General features: G+C 52.9%; 1 protein-coding gene across 1 annotated transcript; it reads right to left on the reverse strand.

Moving 5' to 3' along the window:
• Positions 1-233: 233 nt before the first annotated feature.
• Positions 234-15,749, reverse strand: JDP2 (Jun dimerization protein 2). The gene is made up of 4 exons (XM_065752330.1): positions 15,509-15,749; positions 5,062-5,285; positions 1,853-1,957; positions 234-1,283 (listed from the first exon to the last, which is right to left on the reverse strand). The coding sequence occupies exons 2-4, from the start codon at positions 5,260-5,262 to the stop codon at positions 1,098-1,100; spliced, it is 492 nt and encodes a 163-aa protein (XP_065608402.1). The 5' UTR covers positions 5,263-5,285; positions 15,509-15,749; the 3' UTR covers positions 234-1,097.
• Between the last annotated feature and the right edge of the window lie 3,869 nt (positions 15,750-19,618).

Raw genomic sequence — 19,618 nt, forward strand, 5'->3', positions numbered from 1 at the left:
GTACAGCACTGAGCTACTGCTTGACTGACAGATGTCAGAGCCACCTTTGACGTTCCCAGCTTCCCCAGATAAATGCCTTCAACACAGCTAAGACCAAAACGGCTCTGGGATCAGTCTCCTGATCCCAGTCAGCCAGAACACAGCCAGCACAGTCAGAAACCCCACAGCTCCCGTCATGGGGCTGAACTCCATCCAGAGCCCACCACGGCCTGACTCAGACAGAGCACAAGAGGTACATAAAGGTAACATTTACTGGGAGATACAGAACTGAGTATTATGAAGGACATACATGGGTGGAGGCGGCAGCGGCAGCACTGCAGAGGGCTGCTGGGCCCCAGTCCCAGCGTGCTGGGGGAAGGAGCCCACGGCCAGACAGGTAACACAACGGAGATAACTGTGGCATATGCGTTTGTAACAAACAGACCGTCGTAACATACATTTCTATGGGATCACATCTAGTGATTATATAAATCCATATAGAGATCGCTGTATAAAAACTTTCGTAAAAAATATCTTTACAAAAAAAAGTGTAAAAATGTGCATTCAAAAGCACGGCCGACACGGACAGCTGGGCTGTAAACATTATACTGAGAGTGTGCTTGTGGGGGGCGCCTGCGCCACCGGGCCCCGACGGGCCTGCCACCGGCCCGGGCGCCTCAAGTGTCTGCGGCTCCGTGCGGAGTGTGTGCCGGGAGCGGCGGCCTGTGGGGTGGCTCCGGCAGGACGCGGCCCCTGCGCCCCACGGGCACGCTGAGGGCTGTGGGGAAGAGGGCCGAGTGGGAGCTCTTCTCCTGCCTCTCCTCTTCCTCTGCGTGCCGTGGGTCCCCGGGGCCGCAAACAGGCAGAAAGGTCATGATGAGGTATCACACAGAGATTGCCCTCACCCGTGCCACCAGCCCTGCTCCCTGGTGCAGCCACGGAGTGGACAGCTGACAGATTCCCAGTCTTCTCTGTCCCCACATTTTTTTTGGTCCATAGTTCCCAAGGAAGCCCACTGGGTCCTGGATGCACCAGGCCTCGGTGCACAGTTCTTCATACAGTACATACATTAGAGACCTTGGAAGACCCCGCGCCAGTCTCCTCCTCCAGTGCCACCTTCACTTCTTCTCCAGCTGCTCCAGCAGCGGGTTGGCTTCATTCTCAGGCGTCTTGACGCTGTCTGTCCGTACGATGCAGGTGGGACGGTGCCGGTTCAGCATCAGGATCAGCTGCTGCCTCTCTTGTTTCAGCTCTTCTATCTGTGCCTTCAGTTCGGCGTTCATGAGCTCCAGGCGCTCCGACTCCTAGCACAGCAGAAACACAAGCACACGTGACTGCTCCACGAGGACAAGGTGCAAACAGAAATACTTGGCCAACAAGCCACTTCTACTCAGCCCTGCAGTAAAGGAGCAGCCTGAAGACATGCCGAGACATCGGGCTCCTCCAGGCAGCTCCTACCCAGCCCATCACCTTGTGTCAGGGCTAGGAAATATAACTATCTCCTTGGACAGGGCCTTGCTGCACCACAGCAGCCTCCATGCCCGGCTGCTTTCCACGGCCTGGGCAGATGTTGGGAAATAAACCTGCATTTTCAAATTTTAAAGGTTCACCTTTCTGTCTGCAACAACACGTGTGTCGTTTGCCTGTATCCCACCGGCCCTTAAAGAAAAGGTGCTCGAAGTGGTTTTTGTCTTGAGGCCACCACCAGAGGGCATCTGGCCTCTGAATGAGGAAACCTCCTGGAATTTGGGCAGGGAGCCAGCGGGCATCCAGCCCGTCCTGAGCCACGCTCACACAGTGCTCCTGCTCCAGCAGATACGGGGAGATATCAGAGCCCTCTGCCCCAAGCCCACCTCCAGGTCAGGGCACCCACCCGCTGCAGGAACTCCGTCCTCTCCTTCTTCTTGTTACGACATCGTGCTGCCGCTACTTTGTTTTTCTCCCGACGCCTTTTCCTCCTCTCCTCTTCCTCATCAAGCTGCAATGAGATGCAGAAGTCCAGGTCAGAGCATCGGGGGAGCATGGGAGGAGGCTGGGAGTCCCTAGCAGTCCTGACACTACTCTCACCAGCAATATGGTCCCATTCTCACCAGGAACCAAGAAGCACACTGCTGCCAGAACAGCATAGCTTGCCACATATAGACATCTAGAGACACCATTCTGAGTCTTCAAAGCATCAAACACATAGCTACATGCAGCATACAGAGACACCTGGACGAGCTGAACCCAGCTTGTTGCCCACTCCCAGTGCACTTCCAGTGCTGCATCCTCAGTGCTGGACAAGTCACCCGGACACTGCAGCAAGGTGGGGACAGCTGCTGCATCCCTGCTAAGGAAGAAGGGCACAGCAGTGCTGCCTGCCATGACCCAGATGCTCACTGCTATCCAATGCAAACCACACAGACCAGGCTAATAAGCCCTGTGAGCTGAAAACAACACAATCAAAATATTCATGGATTTTTACTACAAAACCTGTGTAAGAGGCCTATGGCACTCTTACACCCAGGGACTCAGTCCAGCTCCTTCTCAAGAAAACTGAGTGGCAGAAAGTCCTGCAAATTCAGCATCCCATGGCACTCTGGGACACAGATACAGGAGAAAAAGACCCTGTTGCCATTAAGACCCACAAACAATCATCCACATTTGGCCTGGGGCTCTGAAATTGGAGATTTCAGACTGCACTGTCTTGTTCCTAACAATTGACATCCGACAGCATAATCTTTTCAAATACAGCAGCAGAAGCATTTACTTTACAATCACTTCAGCAGCCTACTTGCATGTTCTGTAAGAGTAACTCGTTTGACAAGGCAGCCTCCTCCTTTCTCTAGCATTCCCAAGGCGAGTGTGATTAGAAGGTATACCTCAGAGGAGCCTCTCACAGCACACACCATTTGAGCAGCTTAATTGCTTTCTCTTGGGCTCGAGGACCTCAAACAGAGCTGCAGGATCTCCAGTACTGAGGCCACAAAGTGGTGGTGAAATTGAGGGCTGCCTAAGTGTCCCCAGACAAAGATATGCTGGTGGTGCCTGCAGGAAATGAAGGCTGCAAGAGCCATCATCCAATCCAGGCAAGCTGCTAACATTCTTCTAGTCCAAACCCCACTAATCATAATATCTCAACATGATGTGCAAGGATGGGATGAAACACTGTCTGGGCAGAATTAAGTAAGCTGCATGTCTAATGTTTAGAAGACAATGTCCAAGTTTTATAACACTAACAGCTTTTGCATCTGCTGTACCTTACTTCCCAAGCACAGAGAAAAATAACAAGCAAAGTCAGCACAAACCACACAGATTTCCCACAGCATCAGGCTGCAATCACTCCTCTGCCACAGCAGTGTGTGTGGTATTGTGCACTACACTTGGGAGAACAAGGGAGGGATCTGCACTGATTTCCCAAAGGCCAGTGGTGGCACTGGAAGAAGAGACCAGGAAGGCCCTAACTCCATGCCCTGCTGCCTTGCCCTGGGAGAACAGTGACAATGCAGCCTTCACTGTCTCTCTGGAAATACCTGCCACATTTCCATGCCCAGCTGCTCTGCCCAGCAGCAGTCAACTGACTCTCCCCCATCTCCTTCAGCTTCCCCTATACTTCACAAAGGGCCAGTAAAGGCCAGTAAAGGGTGTCCCTTAGGGCCTACAGGGAGGCGAGCTCCACACAGATAGCAAAATTTGAACTCTTGGCTTCACTTTTTGTTGCTCACCAGTTCTGCGACTTCAAGAAAGCAGCCTTCTTCCTTCCTACCTGTTTCAACTCAAAATGGTGACATGGCCCTGGTGCTAAGACTCAGTTCAGTGAGAGACATGAGGGAAGATGATGGAGCGTCATCTCCACCATAGCATGCTGCAGCAATCAATCTGCAGGTGAGCCCTGTTAGTAGGTTTGTCTTGCCTCCTGAATTACTCCAGCCAGCTGCATCCAGGGCAGAGGATGACATCAGTGTTAGAGGCAGGATTGCTGCCTTCAGCCTAGGAGACATATCCTGTGTGGGTTCTGGAGGCAGAGAAGACTGGCAGCACCTTTTCCCAGCTGCCCCAAGAGGAGCACAGGCTGCCCTGCAGGGCTCCCCACCCCCCCCCCATGCCAGTGCCCAGAACCAACTGGGTGAGCTCTGCGTGCCCTGACACAGACAGACACCCCATGCCAGGGGATGCTGCTGCCCACAGCACAGAAGAGAAACCTGCCTATCCTCCCTGCACAGAGCAGGGCATGATGGTGCCCAGGCTACTCAGGCTCCCACTCCCTGCAAGAAGAAAGCAGCTGCAGGCTGCACTGCAAAACTATGCGTGGGTTGCTTCTTGGCTACTCATGGAATAAGCAGCCACTGCTTCAGCTCTTCTAGTCTTTTGCTGCAAAACCCACACCAGGGACGCTTCATTTGCCATCCTCGACTCCTTGGCTCCACAGGCCATGTAGGGGAGGAGGAGGCTGCAGGCAAGGTGGCAGTCCAGGAGGTTGTCAGTGGATTTTCCCTCATCTTTCCTCCACAGTATCTGAGCAAGCAGCTTAGAGCACATTCAGTGCTTACAGCAGGGGAGGGCTACCCTGCTCCTGTTAACACAGAGCTGGTGGGACTGTATGCCCATCCCCACAGGCACTGAGGGCAAGCAACTGCTGCAGGGCCAGCTCTAAGGTACCACAGAGGAAAGGAGCTGTGCCCTGGAAAGGCAGCACACAGCCTACAGACTCTCTGTCCCACAGCACGTACAGCCATGTGAGTATTGCACCCACTGTTTGATGCATGACATCCATGCAGGCACAGCTTTACTACAAGTACTGCTTCACTATGGGTATCAGCCATGCAGCTGCATCCTGACCACATCCTTTTCCAGTGCCAGCACATTCCCAGCCAGCTGCAGGGCTTCTCTGGCTCTTGCAGATCAAAAGCTGCTAGAGGAGTAGCAGACTAGGGCCTCAAACTAAGGGATTTCTGTTTGCAGGCAGTAGGAGATGCAAACACTCAACACCAGTGAGGTTCAAGGAGACAGCTAAAACATGATACCAGAACACAAGGGCTCATGTCCACCAGAGATGGGAGGAAAGCACCACAGGAGCCTTCTGATAGCAGCTCTTAGACTCACCTCACTTTTCACAGGCTGAGGTCTCTTCCCGAGCTTCACCTCCAGGAAGTGGAGTGGTGAGATCATGGCCCCAATGTTGCGGATGTCGGCGTATTTCAACTCCTCAGCTGTCAGGGTGGTGCCAGGCAGTCCTGTCAAGGGGCCGAGCCCTGGCAGTGCACCGGCCGTCAGGGACGGGTCGGGGATCTGCCCAGGCATCATAGCAAGGGCAGCAGCTCCGCAGGCTGGAGAGAGAGCAGGACATGGCCCATTACTGCCAGCTCACAGCGTGGCACAGAATTCCATCAACAGAGGGGTGGCAGCAGGGCATGGGGGGTGACTGTCCCCCTCTGCCCCGCCCTTGTGAGGCCCCGTTTGGAGTACTGCACCCAGGTCTGGGGCTCCTGCACAAGAAAGATGGGGAGCAGTTGGAGTGGTCCAGAGGAGGCCATGAGAATGCTCACAAGGCTGGAGCATCTCTCTTGTAAGGAAAGGTTCATGGATCTGGGCTTATACAGCCTGGAGAAGAGAAGGGAGCTTAGAAGCAGAAGGAAGACCAATTTTTTACATGTTCTGATAGCAACGGGCAAGGAGGAATGGCTTTAAACTAGAAGAGGTGAGATTTAGGTTAGTTGCTGAGGAGAATTTTTTTCACTCGGAAGGCAGTGAGGCCCTGGCACTGCTGCCCAGAAGCTATGAGTGTCCCAGCCCTGGAGGTGCTGAAGACCAGGCTGGATGGGGTCCTGAGCAGCCTGAGCTTGTGGGGCAGCCCTGCACATGGCACGGGTTGGGGCTCAGGAGAACTTTAAGGTTCCTTCCAACCCAAGCCTTTCTGTGCTTCTTATTTCACAGCCCCAGAAGTGGCCACTTTTCCCTGGGGTTGGCAAAGGCAAGGAGTGAGCAGAACCTGGCTGACAGAAATATATGAATCCTGAGAGGAAAGATATGCTACTGACCTGCAGATGAAGAGAAGAGACCTGAGAAGCAGAGCACCAGAAAAACATGAGCTGGCTGCAGTGACTTACAGGATAAGCTGTGATGTGATCTCATGGACTATTGGTTTTGCCAAGCCTTTCTCTGGAGTGCATAAGATCGTGGTTTGCTCTTTACTGAGCGTTGGTGAATGAGTAGGTAGAGAACAAGAAGCAAATGGCATTAAGAGGACCACAATGTGCCTGAGGCTGAGCGCCTTGGACAGGCTGAGCCTGCTGACCAGGGGCATGGCACACTGGGATCAAGGACAAAACAATGAAAAGCTGTTGAGAGAAAAGCTGCTACTGAGCAAACATCTCCCAGCACAAACACGAGGAAACAAAGGCTGGAGGGGAGGGGAAATGGAGCAATGAGCAAGAAGTTTCTTCTATTAGAAAAAAAACAAAACATACAGCTTGGGCAAGAATAGGACTGGGACAAGCTTTGCAAGTCACTTACAGGCAAAAGAAATGGGGTTACAAGGAAACATGAAGAACGAGTGGGCTAAGAGATAAAATTAGACCTAAAATGAGAAGCTTGCAGAGCTGGAGCTGCAGCACCAGCCAAAAAGCAAAGGGAGCAGGTGGCTGTCAGCTACAGTGTAAGTACATCTCTGCTTGCGTAACAGGCGTGGGACACTCTGAAGTGACCCACTTACAACATGTAGTCACTTCTGTCCACTCTACAAGCATTTTTCTCCTGCACCTTCAACACGACCATACGTCACTGTGCTCCTGTGTTGCTCTGTCCAGCCAAACCAACTCCAGCACACTTGAGGAGCCTTGGGGCAGCAGCACCATCTTACGCCTGCGCCAGGAGGCAGAGGGACTGCAGCCTGAGCTCCCAGAGAGCCACGACGACAGAGGAACTGGCCACACGTGGAACTAAGAGCCCACTGAGCCACCACTGGGGCTGGTCACAATGCAGGATTCAACAAGCATCTGTGCAAAGTGATGGAAGCACTGACAGCACGGACTGCCAGAGCCAGGAGATGCATGCAGTTCAGAGTAATGCGCACTCGCCCAGTTCTTTCTGAAGTATGTGCTTTCAGACACCGGGAGAGCAGGCAAGGGGCAATGCAGATATTCAGTGCAGGCACCACAGCTGTGCTAAGCAGGCACACACACACCTTGCCAGGCCAGCTGCCACAGCTGCTCCACATTGACCATCCTGAGCGACAGAACTGCACTGCCACTAGGCCACAAATCCTTTGCAAAGCCGCATGTGAGGCATGAGTGATGGATCACTGAGCACAGAACAGCTGAGGTGGGAGGGACCTCTGGGGTCACCTAGTCCAACCCTGCTAGAGCAGGGTCAGCAGGAGCAAGCTGAAGTGTTAATCACCAGAAACACAGATGTTACACATTTCTTGGAACTGGCACATCTTCCTGACCAGGAGTCTATTTGGTGTATTTGTTAATGTCAGGGAACAGGAGATGAGGAATGAATGGGAAGGAAAGCCAATCTTACAGGTTAGTCCAGAACAGAGAAGCAAATGAAAGCTGCACAGCTCTTGGCATGGGTGCCACGCAAGCCATCCTGGTGTGACAGAGCAAGAGATTTGCACCAGAGAGTGCTTTCACTATATGCTGTGAGCTGTCATATGCCCTAACCTGCCACCAAGGAGATTAGGTGTCAGCACAAGCTGTTCTGTAGAGTGTGCTCAGCAGGAAGCAGTGGGAATCAACAGTACTTATTAACAGCATAGTAAGCAAATGCAGCGTGGTTATCATAAAGAGGCAGTGGCATGCAGCAAGTGGGAAGCAAGCCCTCTGCTCCTCTGGTCATCCTTCAGGAGCGATGAGAAAGGGCACTGCTGGTATGCAGGGCAAATGCTGAGCTAGATAGAGTGTTGCACAGGGATGTGTCAGCCTGACAAGGAGCAGGAGATGAGTAACTTCTGGAGGAAAGCAATACTAGCTGAGAAATGAACTCCTGCCCATTTGGCCATAAAAAAGAAAAGAGAAAATACCTGCTAGTGACACTTGACCTCAGAAAAGACCACATATCAACTCACTGAGATTGCAGAGACATAAAACAATCCAAAGCGTTCATTCTTCCACAACAGTCCCTCAAGCAGATAGCTGTAATCCCACGTTTGCAGCGGCTGCACAGCACCAGGACACGGATGCTCTCAGTGCTACAAGCTGCAATCACCTCCCTGCCCAGCCTTCAGGCCCACATGTAACTAAAGGCATCCAGACAGCAGGCACCATCCTGCACTGGGCTGTGCTCCAGGCAACCGAAGGCAAGGAGGTGTGTGCCTAAATTCCTGCCATCTTCCTCAGGAACTACCCCTCTCATCCACCCCAAACTTGAACAGTCTGGGCCTAATAAAACCAACAGAAATCAGTTGCAGAAGTACATGAATCTCAAAGCCTGCCTCCTGCAAATTCTGCGTGAGCTGCTCTAGTTCACATTAATCTGGGGCCTTGGTTCACCTTTTTATATACTTCAGTCTGAGACCTGACTTGAGTCCAACACTGGATGCTTAAATTCAACCCAGACTTGAGGGACCAGATTTCATTCATTGCTTTGCACCACGACACACAGCCAACAGCACCTACATGCTGGGCTGCACAGCACAGGCCCTCTGCCATGCAGAATTCGTGGTCACCATGATTTCTGAAATAAGGAGGGAGGAGAAATTTGTTTTTTTTCCAGACTTTGGGATGGCCTGATCACTAAGTGTCACCCAGCACTCCAGTCTGAGCAGCTTCCCAGGGAAGGCTGGCTAAAGACTGGGGAAAACACAGCATTTTATCTGACCCACCTTTTTTCTCTGCCTCTGATCTGGTGCCTTAACATGCCTTGAGACAGCCTCAGTGAAGGAGCTGGCCCAATACCTACCTGACACGAAAAACTTATCCTGGACCCAGTTAGTGCACTGGCAAAGCACCCATCGCATGCACATCTGTGTACAGTAAACATGAAGCTGTTCCAACCAAAGCATTTGAAGCTACCTGGAAGAATGTGAACCTGCCTATCAGAATGAGCTGTGACAGAAGCGAGAAAGAAGAAAATGACTCCTTCAATTGAGATCCTGCTTAGCAGCCAGGAAGCTCAGGAGCATGCTGAGAACTGCCAAGAGTCAAGTCAGACCTTGGAGAGAAAAGTAAACCATTCCCAGCAGGGCTGCAATCACAGAATACAGGAATGGGGAGAAATGGCATCACTCTGCAGAGCAGGGGGCAGTGAGAACTAATCCAGCCCAGCTCTTGACACCCCCAACTCCAGGCGCTGCCACTCACTGCTGATGGAAGGGATTCTCTCCTTCAACTACTTTGTTCCAACCCAAGTCTCAGATACGTTCACCTTTCCTGGATAACCCTAAAGGTAAGGAGTTACACTCTGACCACGTTAAAAATGCCCAAGTATGTCATTTTATTTAATACTTGGTCTTATTTCTGAGGCTGACAACCCTGCCTGTAGCTCCAGCATATTTCTACCAGATTCACATGTCAGGGGAGAAAGAACTTCAAAGTTCAGGATCTGAGTTTGACCTTTAAGCTGTAGTTTTTCAATAACCAGACCTTGCTGAACATGGGGAATACAGCTGGTACACTGCCAGTCTATAATTCCTCTCTGGATATTTCCTTGCAAGTGTTTGTTATTTCTAAAGAACAAGAACCAACTCACTTCTGTATTCCTCCACTTTCTAACACTGTGCTTTGGCTGGATCCTTACTCCTTATTCTTTTCATAACTTATTACTATAATAGCACCAACTTTTTTCTCCATACTAAGCAACCTTTCAGCATCTCCAGCCAATAGAAGTTGTGCCATCGGGGACACCTAGCTTGCTGGTGTCCCACTGCTGAACCACACAATTCCTGAATTGCACCAGCTGTGCACCTGCACGCAATAAAGCCAATAGCGAAGCAGTGAGGGGAAAGAGAATGTGTGTAGTCTTACATCTGTCACTGCTCTCTACATGATGCCTGCTGCTCAAGTTTACATTCACTGGAGCTGCACATTCTGCACCCATACTATTTATTATTGTGCCACAACATCTCAAGATGCTCCACAGCTAACGATGAGACAGAACAGGCCTTCTTAGAACTCCAGCCTAATGATGAGCAGCTTGTGGCATTCAGCACTCGCTTCAGCAACTAACCTTACAGCACAGACCTGGGCAGCACATGATTCCATGGCTCAGCATTCAGCTTGTGCTCCTTCAGCTCTGCTCCTTGTCCTAGCAAGTGCTGTAAAAGGCTCTGACCTGTGGCCAAATTTTCTGTAAATGCTCCTAATTACCACAGTTCCTTTTGCATATTTGTTTTGGAACCACTCTCTCCCAGACCCACACTCTACTGGCAAGTTCAGTCACTTTAGCTACGCTCATATCTCTAAAAGCTGACAACAGTACAGTTTCCTTTTCTCACCTTTCTTGCTGCATCTTTCAATATCAGTGATGCATGGTTCTGCCCTTTCTCTCCAGCCATGCCTTTCCGGTCAGCAGTTTGACATCAGCCAATTCAGCACTTTCAAGGCAGCATGCAGTGCACCCCGTTTTCCTCCTATTGCCTGAATCTGGTCTTTCCTGGGACCAGCTGCCTTGTGGGAAGCTGCTTCACTGAGCTGCTGTTGCTCACGTTTGCTCAGTGCCTCACTGACACGTTTGCTCAGTGCCTCACTGACACTGTCCCCCACACCCTCTCTTCTTTTTCCCTATAGTTCAAGTTTTCATTTGCTTGTGTTTTTATTTCTCCATGCTGATTTTGCTGATGCCTTTTTTTGGTGACTCTGAGGGTTGTTTTTTGTTTTGTTTTTTTTTCTTTTTTCCTTTTTTTTTTTTTTTTTTTTAAAGAGATGCTATTAGCACAGCAGTTACAGCATAAATCCGATGAGCGTAGGCACAATCCACGCAGCCCAGGTCCCTGAAGGCAGTACTCCATGTGCTAGCCTACATTCGTGCCCCCCTGCCACCTTCTCAGTGCTATTCTTACCCACAGACTAAATCTGGCACAGGAATGCCCACCTGTGCAAAGTCATACATTCATTTCTCTATACAGAAGCAGCCTTAATTTGTACCCACTGTTCACCAGGTCTACTCTATGCACCCTCACTCATCCAAGCGTGCCGCCTGCTTCTTTACAAATCTGCTGTGACTGTAGCATTATCGTGCAGACAGGATCACAACATTACAAAGCAGGTTCTGACAGCCACACTTCAATTCAGATTACTATTGTTGTCTTAGCAGCGCTGACAGCTTCCTCGGTGACGGTGGGAGCTGTTTACAATCTGATTTTCAGTCTCTTGTTAAGAGACAACACAAGCTATGCTGCACTCTGACATCTGCAGTGGTTGAACCAGGAACTCTTCCTATGCCCAGTCCAGCACATAACACTGCCATCCTAGGCTTTTGCCACTCAGTAAACACCAGCATGGTTCTCCTCTGCCCACAACAAAAAGCACAGCAATAAGGCCAAGCCTGCCTTGCCAGCCCTCCTGCTGCCCACTGCTCCCAGCCAGGTTCCACCTGGGTGTCTGCCACTGCCTGCCAGCTGCCATGGACAGGAGACCTGCCAAAGTCCGCCAGCCACCACACAAGCATCTCTGATCTCTTCATCAGTACATCAGCACTTCCCACACTACCACCATTTGTATGTACAGCCTTGGAGCCTCTACGTCACAGCAATCAGCCCTTCACCTGCTCATGGTCAACAGGCAAGAACTCTGCTCTGGAGATCAGAGGTAATGCTGCCATCCATGAGAAGCAACATTTGGCTCGTGGAACATATTATGGTTTTACTGTCATTTTTTACTATTTTTACTATTAAGTTTGCTCAGTCTGTATGTACCTCACATCCTTCCAGTTCCTTCTCATTGGCAGATGGATGATTTATATGAAAGCCCTTTCCTGACATGCCCACCTTCTCATGCCTCAAGAAAGCAACTTTCTAAACAAAGACAGAGCAATTTGGTATCACTTGCTCTGAAGCATGCTCACTAGCTTCTTCTCATCTGGGCACATCTGGCAGGGGAGGCTGCAGGGGCTAAGGGTCACTGGTGTCCAGAAGCACTTTCACTTCAAGGTTCAGCACCCAGCACGAAGCACTACAGAGCTGGAGGCAGAAAACCACTACCTCACATTCCCAGTGCCAGGTGTATGCAGCCTCTTCTGTCTAGAACAAGAAGTGCTCCCATTCCCAGGGGACTGGGATCAGCATGGCACACTTGGTTTGACGTAGGCTGTGGAACAACCTGCGGTATGGCACTGCCTGGCTTCTCCTGGTCCATATTTTTAAGAGCAATAACTTCCAGTGTCAAAGGCCACACTGATCAGAATCAAGGTTATTTGCCAACCATCAACACACAACGGCAGCCTTTGGTCGTAACCTGTCCTTTCAGCTGCCCACGCCATGCACTACTGCTTGCAAACAAGGTCTTTAACCATCACTGTGGATTTATTCATTCACCTGCTGAACCCAGTGATGCAGAGGAACCCAACACCTGCAGTGTCCCAGAGCACTGCTGTGACACTCATTGGGTTGAATTGTGCCTGCCTCCTTCCTAGCAAGGCTACAGGATTAATGAGTGTTGCACAGCATTCAAGGAAGTTCTCCTTTGTCTGAATATCAGTTTGAGGCATGGCTACAGCATGGCTTACCAGCTCTGCATGCCACTTCTGTGAGCCAGACACTGCAGTGCCATGCTGCCACCATGCTTCACTTCCATCTTCAAGGGGCAGACAGCTCCTGCAACCCAGCTCTGGGTTTGCAAAGCCAAAGCAGCACCTATGCCCTTACCAGAAACCCCCATCTGCCCACTCTGTTCTTCCCTCCCATGGGTAACCCTGCAGAGTTGGCAGAGTACTGCAGGGTCTGAGAACAGCCTACTGTGTAACATCTCCTCCCAGACTACTGAGCTGCAGCAAGCAGACTGCAGGGCCTCGATGCTAAGAAGAGGAAGAAGCTTTGAAGGACAGATCCTCAGGAAGTGGAATTCTAAACCCGTTTCTTGAGTGGGAACAGCCTGGCTCAGCTCGAAGCACCGAGCTACACACAGATGGCAGCGTGAATGCCCGAGTCATTCCCAGTCAGAAGGCTGTGAAAAGCTTTCTGACAGCAACACAGACCTTGCCATCTCCCTGCTCTCTCCCATCAGAGGGGCACCCATCCCCCTGCACTGTGCCTCCTGCCATGCTGCAGCCCCCCCAGCTGTACACACCACTGTGGCCCACACCTGTCTGATGCTGTAACTTACCCCCTTATGAGGGGAGAAATCAGTCCTCAGCTTCAGAAATAAACCCTTTGCCACTAGCAAAGCAGTCAGCTTGCAGTCCTCCTCCTTCCCCAGCATTTTACTCCATCCCTTCTCAGGGCAATAAAAAGCTATGGATTAGCACGATGCTATACCCCCACCACTGCAATGCAGTCACTGACTCGGAGCAACCTGTAACAGCAGGGGGTTGCACAGCACCTAGTGCAGCAAGGCTCCCCACAGCTACTGCAATTAATTATTTGCCTCTGCAGCAGACATTTGTGGCTGACATTTCCCGTGCCACACTGCACACAGGCGGGCAGTAAAGAGCACAAGGGTAAAAGCTGTCCTACTCCTGCTTAGAGCAGTTCAAACGGATTCAGGGAGGAGGGAATGTGCTGACCTGAGCCAGGCTGCAGCTCAGACACAGAGGTGAACAGCAGATGTGTTAACATCCCCCCAGGGCCTTCCACAGTCACATATGAGCAAGGTTGGAATCTCCAAGAGATGACTCTCCCCAGGCACAGAGCTCCAACCTCAGGGCTCAAGGAAGGCTACAAACTCCACAAAGCTATGTTCTGAATGCTGACATAGCTAGCTATGCTGGTCACTCAGCTACAGCTAGTTTGCAGCAGCCCTGCTCAGTGGAGGCTCACACAGATCTGCAGCTCCCACTGCACATCAAACAGCCTGCAGTGCTGGGTTAGTATCTGGTCAGATAGTGCAAAACAATAACCTATGCAAACAGCCCAGATAAACGACACCAGCCCTGCTGTGCCTGCCCTGTGCTGGGCTCTCACTGTGGGACAGGTGCAGGACACTACACACCGCAGCTCTCCCTGCCCTGGTCCTGGGGTAGCCAGCACTGACAGGGCACAGCCTCCTGCAGGGAGAGAAGCTTCACACGCTCAAAGCATTGTGCTGCCAAGTACCCGGCCCAAGCCACGCAGCTGAAGCAGCAAATGGCAGCATAGCAAAGGAGAGTGCACAGCAGATGCTCAGCACCGCTCTGAACAGTGCAGCAGGGTACACTGCAGCAATGCAGGGCACAGGGAGCAGGAGGGAAGGTCTGGTCCTCGGCAGCCAGGAGCACAGCACAGAGACCTTCGCATCCTGTAGGGAAGGTCATTCTCAGCTGTACAGAGGAGGGAGAAGCATCATCCATGGTGAGGAGCAGAGAAGCAACCTGCACCTGGCTTCCAGCTGTCCTCATTAAATCCCAGGGACTCGAGGAACCTACAGCCAGTCGCTGCCTGACACGGGGATGGTTTGGACAGCAGGTCCCACCCACACGCTCACCCCCACACAGACAGCTTTCCACATTTTTCAATCACCAGGAGTCATACTGAGGATGTGAACTCCAACAATCAGTATTCCCAGACGTCCCTCAAAAGCATTAACCAGCCAATTCCCAGTGCAGCTCCGGCAATGGCCTCCACATAGAGCTCTTACATGCAAGTTGTCTCAAAACGAGCTAAAAAATCTCAGTCTGAGTTGCTGGAGCATTTGTTTCTGCTGAGCTCCAAGTCCAAACACACACACACACACACACACACGGTTTGGCAGTGGTTGTGTTCCAGGGCTGGTAACACAAGCCATGAAGCTGGCTGCCAAGACAAGCAACAGAACGAGCCAGGCCCCATTTCATTGGCCACCATACGCTGCATATGGCCCTGGAAGCAGCCAGCACTGTGTTCTCACCCTCCTTGAAGGCATAGGAGACCCTGTGTTTTCAAATACACCTCCACAGGGCCTTCATTAAAGGAAAATGGAAACATAAGGGGGCTCTCACTCTCTTGCTATTTCTCCCTTTCCCCCGATTTGTTCTCAAGCCTATTTCCTCAGGATGGAAAAAGTGCCTCCCGGAGCAGATCGTGCAAAAGAACGCAACTTCCATTCAACTCCACGCCTGAGCGCTGCAGTACTTGGGAGCGGGCGGAGGGGCTGGCGGGGCCCCCTCCTTCCCCGGCCACGAGCCGGGAGCGCTGTCCGCACGGCGCCGGCGGAGCGCAGGCCCCCAGCAGCGGCAGGTGGAGTGGAGCGCAGCGCGGGTGGGCACCCACCGCCCCGGGGGCTGCTCCTCGCCACCCCGCGGGGGCTCTACCCCTTCCCCGAAGGCGGCCCCCTCGCACAGCTCGGCCCCGCGCGGACCCGCACCCGGAGCGGCGGCAAGATCGCCTCGGCGCACCCGGCCCGGCTGCGGCCGTGACCCCCCCCCCCCCCAACCCCCCTCCTCGCCGCCATCCCGGCCCGCCCTGCGTCCCTCCGCACCGCGCTGCGCCCGCACCCACCGTGCACGGGGAGCGGGCCGCCGGGGTGCCCGCGGGGCCCGACCGCAGGGGCCGGGCGCGGGCTGCAGGCTCGGCCCCGCCGCCGCCGCCCGGCGCTGCCCCGACCCCCGGGCCCCGCCCGCCGCCGGTGTCGGTCCCGGTGCCGGCCGCCGCCGGGTCGCCTCGGCCCGCCGCCCCCCGCCGCCCCGGTGCGCGCCTCCCGCAGGCTGTGGCGGGCGGCGGGGTGGGTTGCATCAGCCCCGGTTATATAGCGGCCCCGGGCTGCGGGGAGGGGTCGGGAATGCGGAACCGGCTGGGCTGCCAGCGCCACACGTCAGGGAGGGCGGGCGGGGGAGCGGGGCCGCGGGGCGGGGAGCGGCGCGCAGGGGTGGGACCAGCCGGCTGCACCGGCACCCCCGGCCCCGCCGCACCGATCCCCCCCGGCCCGGCCTGTGCTGCTCCGCGCGGAGCCGGCCGCCCCGCGCCCCAGCCGCGATGGAGAGGAGCCGGGAAGAAGCGCAGGGGTCACGGCTCCCCTGCCCCGCTGCTTCGGGCCCCTGTCACCGGCACATCCCGGGGGACCTCTGGCACTGCAGGCAGACGTCAGGTGGGGATGAGGGAGCAGCCGTGGGACCGTGGCCTTCCTGATAACTGATTTGCATGGATGCCAGTCGCTTCCTTCCTCCTCACAACACTGGCCTTCTCTCACCTGCACCTGCTGCTGGGGAAGCACGGTTCACACAGAGCCATGTGAACCTGCAGCAGGAACTGGATGCACCCACACGGATGCTCCTAGAGCAGCTCCATCTTCCTGCTCCAGGCTTATCGGTCATTGCTCCTGCTCAGTTCCCAGAGTTCATTTCTTGCTGCCATCGCACTGCCCATCATTGGCGGTCTTCCCACACCAGCACATCCCAATCCCTCCATCTGAGTCCCAGGAACAGAAAACAGGGCAGTGCAGTTGGGACCAAGCCACAGACAGAACTGCTCAGCACAGGACATCTTCAGTCGTGCTGTCCTACAGCAGAAGACAGCAACCCAGCTGCGCAGGACACGGCACCTGTGTCTTCCATTCCTGCTCTCCTCATGCCATCAGCTTTCTGGTCTAGGGGAGGCAGAACGCTTTCTATATACACCTCTGCATACAACCCCAGTATTTCACTAATCTGCACACACCCCCAACATTTCCCTTATCTAAGCACCTCACATCAGGGAGCAGTGCAAGCTGCGGTGCCCTTACCTACGTACATTCCTTCCCCTCCCTGTATCAGATGGATAGGTTTGGTAGCACCTCAAGTTGGAAGGTGTGGGTGACAAACAGAACTGCCCAGCACTTCATGCACAGCCGCCTTCAGGGCACGGTAGGGAGCAGAAGGTCCAGCCAAACCTCCCTGTTCAGCCCCTAATGCCTTTCCCTCTCTGTTCAACTCTGCAGGTCCCCTCTCCCAGTGGTACTAAGCTTCCATTATGATGAATCCGGGTTATCCCTACTGCAGTTTCTTTAACTGTTTCAGTGCCAGCTCCAGGGAAGCACCCTCGCTCAGGCTAGTGCTTACACGCGTTTGAAGGGACACACTTGCATCCTTCTTTCTGGAGACAGCAACTCTTAACTCACAGGGGAATTCTCATCGCTCTCACCGCCACTTGTGCCTGAACTGTCCTTTTCCCAAAGAGGTTTTTGCCTCATGTAAACACAAAACATGTTTGCTTTCCAGATATAGTTTCACTCGGGCACAGGAATTCATTGAGAATTTGTGGTTTCAGTGGGTAGAAGTGAACAGAAGAGCCCCAGACTAGCAGAGTGCTTGCTGAGGGATATGGAGCGCTGGGCAAGCACAGCCGCCCAACTGGGGCTGCTCAGTTCCACCACTGCCACAGAGATTAATGAATCACATGGGAATGGCAGCACCTGTAAGGGACCCACGAGAGCTGGGGAAAGGTGATGCTCCACGGCACAATAATGCAAAAAGCTGTCAGTATCCCTCCACCTGCAGGATGGCTTCCTGCTCAGACCAAAGGGATGATCTGCATATTTTTGTCCCGCATAAAGTGTGTGGAAGGTGAAAGCTCCTGGATATTGGAACACAGCCCAGCAGCACTACATGGGGACCAAGAGGTTATCAGGAACACAGTGAACACTATAGCAAAACAGAGCTGCACCAACCCAGGAGTTCGATCGCAGGAAAGCTGCTCTCAGCCCTTGGGAAAGCTGTGCAGGAGCTCTGCCTGACCCCAATTCAGTCGGAGTACAGCACCCACCTACAGCACAAATGAACGGTCACCCCACAGAGGAAGGCAGCAGTTCCCTTCAGCCACCTTTGCCTGCATGCTGCACCATCCCCACTCTAGTTTAGCTGTCCACCTAACCTTACCTAATTTCTAGCTGATTTTATGTACACACTTTTTAAGGAACTTCAGTCATTGTGCATGGGGATGCACACTTAAAAAGTGTGTACTACCTCACAGGCTGCAGGAGAGGATGGAGTGTTGCCCCCCAGACACAGCAGGGAAGTGTGGGGGAAAGCGGCAGGGTCCAGGCTGCAGACTGGGCTGGCTGATCCCCAGCTGCTGGCCTATAAACAGCACTGAGCAGATACCAGGGCTGGCAATTGCTGCCTATGAGCTTGTCCCTGACAGTGCTGCAGCCTTTTGGCTAAGCAGTCTTCATGCTGGACAGTTGTGGGATAAGCAATCAAAGAAGAATTTCCTTCTTATCTCTGTTGGTTAGGCACTGGCTTAGACTTTAAAGTATAAAGGATACATCTGCCTTTATCTTCCCTGCTTTTCCCAGCAGGGATGATGAGAAGCACACAGAGTATTCCCAATAAAGGTGCATCCCAGGCTCACTGAGAGGCATTAACAGAGCCATCTGGGTCAGCTTCCATCCTGCTATAAAACCACCCCTGCACGGCTCCCACCGCTTGGAGCCTTTGGGGCCTTTGGTCTCCACTCCCTCATTGTGTTTCAGCAGTGCCAGCACAGCTCACCACTTGGCCACTTACCCTCAGCAAGAAGTGCCTTTGAAATACCCTGCTCACAACCTGTTCCAAACCCATGCTTTGCCATACTTCCTACAGCAGGAAGCACTGCAGAACTCCGAGCAGCTCCAGGAACACGATTATTTTTGCAGAGGAAAGTGAGCTGCAGATCTCTCCCTGCTATGCTGCTGAGCAGGTGGGTGTGTGGAGGGGACGTGCAGAGCCTGAATGGCCATTCCAGCAATGTACCTGGGACTGAAATAAGACGTGTATCTGCAGCTCTCTGCAGCTCTGCCCTCCTCTATTTTTGAGTGCAGCTGCTGGCCTCTATCAGTCACTGTTCTGACGCGCTGCTGCCTGATCAGGAGAATGCTGTTCTCTGACACATCCACATTTCCTTTAATAACTTCCATGGCCTAAGGGTTCCTCATCTGTACCCAGAACTGCACTGGTAGGAAGTTATCTTGGGTTTTGGTTTACAAATTCTTTAGCTTTGCAGCTCCCTTACCTTCCTTAACTGCTCTACTTTCCTCCTTGTTCTCAGCCGATCTGCCAGCCCTCTTCTGGCTTCCTACTTCTAACACACCTAAAGAAGGTCCTGTAAGTCTTTGTGTTTTTGTGTGTTACATTCTCTCCTTACCTAGCAAGTTCTCACCTCCCGTGTTACTTGCTGACATCTTTCCCGACTGACTGCTCTGAGGTTGGATGCTCATTCTCTGATGGATACCTCTTTGCTTTGAATAACCTTTCCCACCTTGCACCCTAAGCGGACGGTGGGGATCTCTGCCTTCCTCTGGAGACTGCTGTCTGCTGTAGTGGTGTTAATAGTAAAAGGGACAAATAAAAATCTCTCCTTTATATTTTATCCCAAAGCCTTCCTTTCCACAATGCCCTCTTCTCCTCTTCCCTATTTCATTCCTTCACCATGGCTTCTTTGCCCCGCTCCCTGCATACTTCACTTTCTCCCTTTCCCGACTTTCTCTGTCCCTCCCCTCGCACTCCCTCCTTCCTTCGCTGCCTCCCTTCTTCCCTCCTCTCCTTGGCTCAGTATCTGAAATCCCTGCCCATAGCGACGAAAGGAAAAACAACAACACAACACTGCAGCCCAAGGAGGCCGGAGCTCGGGATTCCTTCCGAGAGAACTCAGAAACCA

The sequence above is a fragment of the Cyrtonyx montezumae genome, unplaced genomic scaffold (genome assembly GCF_038088225.1).
Source record: "Cyrtonyx montezumae isolate F1298 unplaced genomic scaffold, pur_monq_1.0 scaffold_10, whole genome shotgun sequence".
NCBI classification, from domain to species: Eukaryota; Metazoa; Chordata; class Aves; order Galliformes; family Odontophoridae; genus Cyrtonyx; species Cyrtonyx montezumae.

Coding starts and splice junctions, on each gene's coding strand:
- JDP2 (XM_065752330.1), bottom strand. CDS start 5,262: ATGATGCCTGGGCAGATCCCCGACCCGTCCCTGACGGCCGGTGCACTG. Junction 1,958..5,061: donor CTCAGCCTGTGAAAAGTGAG/GTGAGTCTAAGA, acceptor ATCTCATTGCAG/CTTGATGAGGAAGAGGAGAG. Junction 1,284..1,852: donor GGACGGAGTTCCTGCAGCGG/GTGGGTGCCCTG, acceptor CTGCTGTGCTAG/GAGTCGGAGCGCCTGGAGCT.